We start from the raw sequence: 10,048 nt of genomic DNA on the forward strand, positions 1-10,048 counted from the left end.
TAAGATACTTTCTCTGAGATGAATGCTTTTCAAAATCATCACAGGCAGATTCTTACCATCACCTAATGTCTGTGCCACCCTCCAAGCAGAACCACTGTTCATTGAAACAGTTGGTGAATGACTTCTCAGATAGACCATCTTAATACACACACCATTTCCTAAATGAATGTAACCTGTCCTCTGTGGGCTGAGAATGATGACAATCACTCAAGTCAAAAAGTTTTGACCATAGCAGGAAATCTGTATACAAAAATCGTGCCTACAATTCATTCCTTGGTGCAGCAGTACTGTCAACTCTTAGCTTAACTACTATGGAGGTAAAATGCTTTGGTGATGTGAGGGTCATTGAAGTACAGTCTTATTACAATGAACTCCAATGTCTAAAAATTGTTCTTATTTTGGGTTTGTACCACAGTAAGAGCCAATATTTTAAGCTCTACTAAAAACAAAACAAACAAGTAAATAAAAAGACTTTATCTATTTATGTTCATTAAAAAAAAACTAGTAGTGATGTATTATTTTAAAATATACAGCTAATATGTTTGGAGTTATTTAAAATTTATAATGAGAAAAACATGTATTTTCAGTATTGCTGTAGACAAGCATCTACGTAAGACTGTTCAATTGATTGTTGTTTTATATCAAATAACTTTTTTTTTTGAGACAGGGTTTCTCTGTATAGCCTTGGCTGTCCTAGAACTCACTCTGTAGACTAGGCTGGCCTTGAACTCAGAAATCAGCCTGCCTCTGCCTCCCAAGTGCTGGGATTAAAGGCGTGCGCCACCATTGTCTGGCATAATACTCATTTTTATTGTTACAATATTTCATACATTTTAAAGAATATGACAAAATAAAAAATGAAAGGTATTGGAGGTATTGAAGGGGGTTTCTAGGAAGAGTTGGGGTACAAAAGAAGAATGTGATGTAATTCTTTTTACTTAAAATATGTTTTTAAATGTTAACAAATGCAGATAAATTGAAATTGTAAGTACACTGTAGCAGTCTTCAGACACACTAGAAGAGGGCGTCAGATCTCATTATGGTTGTGAGCCACCATGTGGTTTCTGGGATTTGAACTCAGGACCTTTGGAAGAGCAGTCAATGCTCTTACCGGCTGAGTCATTTCGCCAGCTGAAATTATGTATCTTTTCTCATCATAATGCAATAAAACTTAAATTTTTTAAGAGATTTATTTATTATTATAAATGAGTACACTGTAGCTGTCTTCAGATATACCAGAAGAGGGCATCAGATTTCATTATGGGTGGTTGTGGGCCACCATATGGTTGCTGGAATTTGAATTCATGACCTTCAGAAGAGCAGACGGTGCTCTTACCTGCTGAGTCATCTCACCAGCCCGCAATAAAACTTAAATCAATTAAAAAATAAATAAATAAACTGGATCCCTGTATCCATGAGTTAGCATAGGGATTTCTCCTTTAAGATGCTTACATAAAGTAAATTGAAAGAGAGGTGGAAAAATAACTAGCATATAACATGAATTTTATTGATTTTATTGGTTTTATCTATCTAACATTGTCAGTACCAATTTTACAAACAATGCATTAAGATTAAAGAATAGCAATATAAAAGCATTCCAACAACATAACTCACAGCCATGTTGAAAAGCAGGAACACACTATAAAATGTTTAAAAGTCAATTATCTGAATGAAACTATCCATGCATAAAATACAGGTAATACACTTCTTGTGGAGTTATTTATTCATCTAACAGTATTCACTGTGTGTCAGGAATTGTCCTAAGCCTAGGATGGGTAAATAAACGATCAGAACAAGGATTCTTCCCATCTTAAGGTGACTTACCATCACATATGAGACTCGTTGTGGATTCATTTCTCTTTCGCATTACTTTTCACATAAAATGGAATTTTCTCCTTCTGACCATATCTGCTTATGCTATACTAAACACCCTTGGCTATTTTGATTAATAAAATATTTACTAGGTATTACTGAGTATTAGTCTGTGTTGCATCATTTGATGAGATATACATGGTATCTTTGTTCCAGGATATTTGATCACACTGTGAATCTTGAGATTGTGTTATTTACTGGAAAGACCATATTTTAGTTGTAGTGTACTTCAGTCTTAGCACACATCTTTAATCCAAGAGCTTTCTGCTTGAATATTATAAACAGGATTAAAAAAAGTCAACCACAGGTCAAGAGGTGGAGCAAGCAACCAGTTGACAGGAATTATTAAGAAAAAAAAAAACTATACAGAATAAGAGAGAGTCAGAAAGACAGAGAGACACACAGAAAGTAGAAGGGGAGGGACATTCAGTTTGAAGGAGGTTGTTTGAGACAGTGTAAGGGACAGGCATTGCTGGTGGGATGTTGACTGAGGAGCAAGAGTAGCTAGGTGCTTTCTCTGTCCCTCTGAGCTAGCAGGCTTTCACCCCAGCATCTGGCTCCAGAGTCTTCACTGATAAAATTGAACAATTGAGATTTTGTTTAAAAAAAAAAAAAAAAAAAAATTGGTGCCCAACATGGGGCAGGACCACATGGACAGAGAAATCACAAAAGCTAAAGACAAACTTGAGAAGCCATCAGATTTGGTAAGACACCAGGGGAGCCCTCAAGGAGAGACTTAAGTAATATTAAAAGGAAAAATATTTCCCATGTTAAGGATGGTAAATATCATAATTACAGGGTGTTAGGACCTTATATAGTGTTATTTTAGATGCTTGAAAATAGAAGCAGAAAATTAAAAGATGATGATCTGAGATTGACATAACACCAACTATGATTAGTATCAATCTGGTAATTCATATTTTTACCCTTAATTCCATATACATTGTGAAAATTCATTCCATAATATTTGATCACACTAAATCCTGAGATTGTTATTTATATTATGTTGTTGTGTTATGAATATAGAAATATCATATTTATAATGCAAATGTGAAAAATGGCTTGATAACTGTGCCACGTATGAAAAGTGGATTGATAAGATACAAGCCTTAGAAAGACTTATAGATGAAAATAAGAAAAATACTCAGACACAGACAGAGGAATTTAGACAAGAACCTACCGCGTCACTGCATGATGAAACTGAAGAAGGGTAGGCCATGATTATGAGAAAACCAACCTTAGTTTATCCAGTTACTATACAAGAACTACTACCAGATGATAGGCAATACCAAGGTTATGGAGAAGTTCAATGGCCTATAGATACATTAGATTTGAGGAGACTTAAGGAAACTGTCATTTCTTATCTTATGCATTCACTCTTATGTGAAGCAGATATTAAATTCATGGGACATTCAGAACAGAATTATACCCCAAGACTGGAAAGTTTTGGCAACAGCAATATTGGAAGCTGGTCCTTAGCTACAACAGCAAACATGATGGAAAGAGGAAGCTAGGGCCAAAGAATGATATAAGGCTGGAGGTATTAATATTTCTCAAGATCAGATGCTAGGTAAAGGTTAATATGCTGCGTACAAGGACAGGTTGAATTTGATGATCAGCCCTTGTTGCTGTGTTGTTTAGCAGCTTTAAATACTTGGAATAAGGTTGAAGAATCAGAAAAGTCTGAGTCCTTTTCTAAAATTATACAAGGCCCAAAAGAAGCCTTCAATTGATTTATTGCAAAGATTGACTTGAGCTGTAAATAGAATAGTATCAGATTCCGAAGTGAGACAAATACTAATCACATCTTTGGCTTTTGAAAATGATAATCAGAATACAAAAGGATGAGTAGGCCTTTAAAGACAATATCAGCACCAACAGATGAATGGATTAGAGATATGGCTGATATTGAATCTTACAAGCTACTCTGATAGGAGAAGTAATTTCTAAAGTTTTAAGAAAAAAACAGAATGTCAGGTGTTTTCATTGTGGTAAGCAAAGTCATTTGAAAAGGAATTGTAGGTATGGCACTCCTAGAAACAATTTTTTTTTCTAGGAATAATACAAAAAGAAGGCCCCAGCCTTCTGGAATATACAGAAGCTGTAGCAAAGGCCAGCACTGGGCTAATTAGCGCTTATTAAGAAGGGATAGACAAGGTGACCGTTTGCTATTGGGAAATGCTTTAGGGGGCCTCCCACAGGTTCCAATATCAAACGTGATTCAATCATTCCCTGTTAGCACAAGATAAATTCATCCACAGAGCAATTAAAAGATTTAATGACTGTTGTTTAAAAACAACACTGCTCTGGGTGTAATTAAGGACAGAACAGCTTCAGTAGATAAAACAAAAAAGTTAGGACAGACCAGAAACCAAGTATTTTGGCAAATGACTATAAATGATCAAAAACCAAAGCTAAAAATACAAGTAAATAGTATTGAAACTGAAGGTTTAGTAGACACAGGAGCAGATGTAACAATAATTTCACCAAATCTTGGTATCCAGATTGGCCTCTTCAGAAGGTAAATATTTAGCTTCTAGGGATGAGAACTTTATCTCAGGTAAAAACAAAGTGCAAGGTGGGTCGAGTGCGTATGGCCAAAAGGACAAATAGAAAAACTAATATGTGCCTAATATAGCTATAAATCTATAGGGATGTGATTCATTGCACCAATGAAAAACACACATTAACATTTCTCCAACCTCAGAAACAAATCATAAAGAATGCTTCTGAGAAAAATGTTAAAATGTATTCTCAAAAACAGTACAGACCATTTCAGATTGTACATAAGCAGGACACAACAGGTGTTGGTCTTTCAAAAGTATCAACTGTCCTACCTCTAAAATGATTAGCTGATATACCTGTGTAAGTGGAACAATGGCCTTTGACTTCAGGGGAAGTAAAGGCACTAGGGTTGCTGCTACAGGAGCAGCAAAATGTTCGACGTATTGAAGAATCTACCCATCCTTGGAATTCTCCTATATTTGTCATTAAAAAGAAATCTAAAACAAGGAGAATGTTAACATATTTAAGAGCCATAAATAAGGTAATTCAACCAAAGGGCTCTTTTCAGCCTAGAATTCCCTCGCCTTCTTTATTACCTAAGAGATAGTCCATTATAATGATTTATTTAAAAGATTTTTTTTTACTATATCTTTACAAGAAAAAGAAAAATTTGCCTTCACAGTGCCAATTTATAATAATGTTCAACCTGTTAAAAACTATCACTCGTAACACTTCCACAAGGGATGTTAAATAGTCCAGCACTGTCAATATTTTGTGCAACAGCCATTAGAAATAATTTGCAAGCAGTTTCCTCAGTCTAAAATTTATCAGTATATAGATGGTATCTTACTGGCTGCTCCAGATGTAGATACCTTAATGAAAAATGTTTGATGAAGTAAAGAGAATTTTGCCTTGCCAGGGATGAAAATTGCTCCTGAAAAAAATGCAAAGAGGAGATTCTGTTAAATTATCTAGGACATAAGATATGTTCACAGAAAATGCAACCACAGAAAGTACAAATCAGGAGAGATCTATTATGAACTCTTAATGTTGCTGGGAGATATTAACTGACTATAGCTAATCGCTGGATCAACTACTCAAGAACTAAGTAATTTATTTCAAACCTTACAAGATGATAAGGACTTAAGTAATCCAGAGAAATTATCAGCTGGGGCTGAGAGAGAGAGAGATTGGCTCTGGTAGAAAAGAGATTAGAGGAGGCACAGGAGAATCACTTGGATCCAAAGCTTAATTGTATTTTAGTTATTTTGCCTCCCACAAGAATTATTATGCAGAGATAAAATAATATTTTAGAATGGATACTTTTAACACAGAGAGTTAAAAAAATTGAAGACCTATGTAGAAAAGATTTCTGAATTAATTCTGAAAGGAAAAATGAGACTCGGTCAATTACCAGGATTAGATCCAGCAGAAATTATGGTACCACTTACTGGTATTGAAATTGCATCATTACTGGCAGAAAATAAACATTGACAAAGAGCTTGCAACAACTTTTTTGGAGATATTAACAACAAATATCCCCAAAACATGAGACTTCAGTTTATAAAAATAACTGGGTTCTACCTCATATAGTAAAAGCAATTTTTGAAGTCCATACACCCTATACTGATGTAAATAAATCAGAAAAGGCAGGTTATAAGTCAAGAATAATAAGTAAAATGCCATATGGTATTACTAGATTTTCTTGAATCTCTCACTATAGTTACTGACTCTCAATATGCCAGAAAGCATTATTTTACATATTGAAACCTTGGAACTTACTCCAGATGATTCAAAATTAACTTCTGTATTTATTCAATAAAAAGTAATCAGAAATTGAAATCATCTGTTGTATACAACACATATCAGATCCCATATGGGTCTATGAGGCCCCTAGCACAAGGCAATGATGAGATTGATCCTAGGAAATATGCTAGAAGCCTCAGAATTTTATAAGACACATTTTAACAGCAAAAGTTTGAAGAAAGATTTGTCTATCACTTGGGAACAAGCTAAGAAGTTATAAGTAAGTGTCCTAATTATTCTTTGTATAACCAAACTCTATTACCTGTGGGAAGTAATCCAAAAGTTACCCAAAGAAATAAAATTTGGCAAATAGATTTGTTTCATTTTTCAGAGTTTGGAAACTTAAAGTATGTGTACCATACCATAGGTACATATTCAGGATTTCAATATGCAACTGCTTTAAGTTATAAAAAGGCTGATTCTTTGATTATACATTAATTAGAAGTTGTGGATATTATAGGGATACCTGTACAGATTAAACTGACAATGCTCCAGCATGTGTCTCTAATAAAATGAAATATTTTTGCATATTACAACATAAAGAATATTACAGGTATACCACACAATCCTATCCAATTGATGGTGTTTGTGCAATAGTCTACATGTACGGTCATCAAAATGGAAAACCACTAACTGTCAGATAAATGGCAAGGATATCTGACCATGGGAGATATGAATGAAAATGGAAAGCCTATCAAAACTTAGCAAAAACATTAAGTTTAATGTAGCTCATATAGGCAAGACAGACAAAACATCTGAAAAAATAAAGTAGTGGATAAATTGGCATCATGTTTAAGACTAGAATGTTGAATTTGCTAGAGAACAAATTCAGAATAAATCAGCAAGAATGGTGGATTATACTGTCAAAAACCTTGAAAGTTTATGCTTAACACTAAAAATAAGGGGAAATGGAGAAACAAACTCAACCAGGACAACCCTATGAGAATGACTATTATTAGGAATCCACAGCCAGGTGGTGGTTCACCCCTTCAATCCCAACACTTGAGAGGCAGGCACATAAGAACTACAGTGATTTTAATTTAAAAGGAGCTTGCAAAATGCAGGCTGAAATTTAAAGTGAATGTCCTTTGTGACCTAAAAATAAATGCACTTAAACCTCGAATCAATATACAAAGAGAAAGGGGGAATATAGGTATATTTATCAACTCATACTAAGGTATATTCAGTTTCAAATTTTCAAGAGTTTAATTTCAATTGAAAGATGTCTTCTCTGTTGCCAAAAACATTCTGCCCTAGAAAAGATATAGCCTGCCAGAAAAGGAAACCACCACCCACCCGACTAGAGTTAGTGTTGTGGTGGACTCCGTGCAGGCAAGGCTGCAGCGGACAACTGAGCTTGAAGACAGCCACCATCTTGCTTAGTTATGATGGGTATACCCTGGAAAGGGACACCACCGGGGGCTTTGTCCCAGGAGAGCTTCTTGCTACTGATGTGCAAAGAGTGGACACCTTTGGGCTTGACTGCTGTGTTCTACCTAATCAGGATGGCCATTAATTTGACAAGCACCACCCAAAGATCAGCTTCAGACCACAAACTACTAGGATGTTCAAGCTGCTGAGTTCATAGGAGACTGACAAAAACATTTTACAGAGCGTTGAACTAAAAAAAATATGTAAGCCTAATATTGCCAAAGACAACCAAGCTAGTAGAAAGCTTAGCAGAAATAGCTTCATTGTTGTTAACAGTTTTACTGTGCTGGAGTTAAAACCTTTCCTTTTTAGACAAAAATGGGGAAATACTATAGGATAATGGATTACACTGTGAACTCAAGGTTGTGTTATTTATAGGAAAGCCTGTTTCTAGTTGTGGTGTGGCTCAGCCTTAGCAAATACCTTTAATCTAGTTAAATATTGTAGACAGGATTAAATAAAGTCAACCATAGGTCAAGAGGTAGAGCAAGCAGTCAGTTGACAAGAAGTGAACATAGGATTATTGAGAAAAAAAATAGTCAGAAGGATAGATAGAGAGATGCACAGGAAGTAGAAAGGAGATTATCTGAGATGGCATAAGAGAGGGGAATTCAATGTGGGTCACTTCATCTGAGGAGAGAGGTCAGCTGGGTTCTCTCCCTCCCTCCCTCCTCCTCTGCCTCCCCCCTCTCTTTCTTTCCCTTCCTCCCTTCCTCCCTCCCTCCTCTCTCCCCTCTCCTGCCCCTCTAAGATAGCAGGTTTTCACCCCAGCATTGGCTCCCGAGCCTTCATTGGTTAAAATTGAACACTTGAAATTTTGTTTAAACCAAAAAACTTATTTTCCTCCCACAATTGAAATTTTGTTTAAAAATAACCTATCTTCCTCCCAAGTATTTGACACTCTTGTGGAGAATGACACGTGCTGAGTCATTTTCGAAAACATGAGAATTTCAGTCAGAGCAAAGTGCTATGAAAACAAGCTCATGGGTATATAAATGGAGAATAATGGTGTTCTGAAATCAGACAGGATGGTAAGAGAAGATTACTTCTTACGATCTTTGTCCTTCTTTAGGTTGATGCACACCTGAGCCTGTGCTGACTCAGAGGCAGCCTTCATCTTATAAAAATCTATGATTTGTTCTTCTAATTTTCTCCTCTCTTCTTCCAGCCTCAGGATCTCCTCTTGCTGGATTCTCTTCAGGTGCTCAAACTTATCCTGCAACTATAAAATGAGAAGTAACCCAGTTGTCACAAAGATTCATAAAACTCAAAAGGCAGACTATAACCCTAGAAAAACTTATTAAAAATCCTTGGGCTTGGCCCTAGGCAGACCTTGGGCGAAAGCTCCGCATCCAGTCCCACAACACCCAGAGGAAGCTCCACTCCCAGGCGCTCTAACAGAGGTGAGGACCCAACACCTGCCCCAATACCGGGAGTAACTGGGACCAGCAGGACCCAGGCACACAGGAACTCTGCCAGGCCAGTGGCTCGGGTTCTTTCTGGTCTGTCTGGGCTGGTGCCCTGAGCAGACCTTGGGCGCAAACTCTGCAGCCAGTCCCAAAACACCCAGAGGAAGCTGCATTCCCAGGTGCTTTAACAAGCCCAGGATCACAGGATCCCAGAATCACAGGATCCCAGAGACAGCTTGACTCTGAGGAGTTCTGATACAACCAGGATCACAGGAAGGACAGGCCCCACTCAGATTTAGCAAGGGCAGATAGCACTAGAGATAACCAGATGGTGGGAGGCAAGCATAAGAAAATAAGCAACAGAAACCAAGGTTACTTGGCATCATCAGAACCGAATACTCCCACCATAGCAAGTCCTGGATGCACCATCACATGGGAAAAGCAAGATTCAGATCTAAAATCACTTCTCATGATGGTGATACAGGACTTTAAGAAAGACATAAATAGCACCCTCAAAGAAATACAGGAGAACACAGGTAAACAGCTAGAAGCCCTTCAAGAGGAAACACAAAAATCCCTTAGAGAACTACAGGAAAACACAATCACACAGGTGAAGGAAATGAACAAAACCATCCAGAATCTAAAAATGGAAATGGAAACAATAAAGAAATCAAAAAGAGAGACAACCCTGGCGATACAAAACTTAGGAAAGAAATCAGGAGTCATAGATGCAAAAATCACCAACAGAATACACTGTCTGCCTGTATGTTGCCATGCTTCCTGCCATGATAACGGACTAAACCTCTGAACTGTAAGCCAGCCCCAGAGTTTCTGTGGTCATGGGGTCTCTTCACAACAATAAACCCTAATTTAAGATAATCCCCAATCTGTAGGGTTCCCAGCATGCAACTCCATGCTGGGAGAGCTATACAAAGCACAGGTCCTAGATGAATGGAGGGCGTAGACCCTGTCCAATTACATCAGAGATATGGAGCATTTAAAAGAAAAAAGCCGGGGGGGGGGGG

General features: G+C 37.0%; 1 protein-coding gene across 1 annotated transcript in view; it reads right to left on the reverse strand.

Annotated features, from left to right (window-relative positions):
* Positions 1-3,505: 3,505 nt before the first annotated feature.
* Septin14 (septin 14) overlaps positions 3,506-10,048 on the reverse strand; it is a 26,099-nt gene continuing 19,556 nt past the window's right edge. Inside the window, exon 10 of the mRNA XM_031338076.1 lies at positions 3,506-8,836. Within this exon, the coding sequence (XP_031193936.1) occupies positions 8,657-8,836 (180 nt within the window). The 3' untranslated portion in view covers positions 3,506-8,656. The remainder of the gene's footprint in view (positions 8,837-10,048) is intronic.

Source organism: Mastomys coucha, unplaced genomic scaffold, assembly GCF_008632895.1.
Source record: "Mastomys coucha isolate ucsf_1 unplaced genomic scaffold, UCSF_Mcou_1 pScaffold22, whole genome shotgun sequence".
Classification (NCBI taxonomy): Eukaryota; Metazoa; Chordata; class Mammalia; order Rodentia; family Muridae; genus Mastomys; species Mastomys coucha.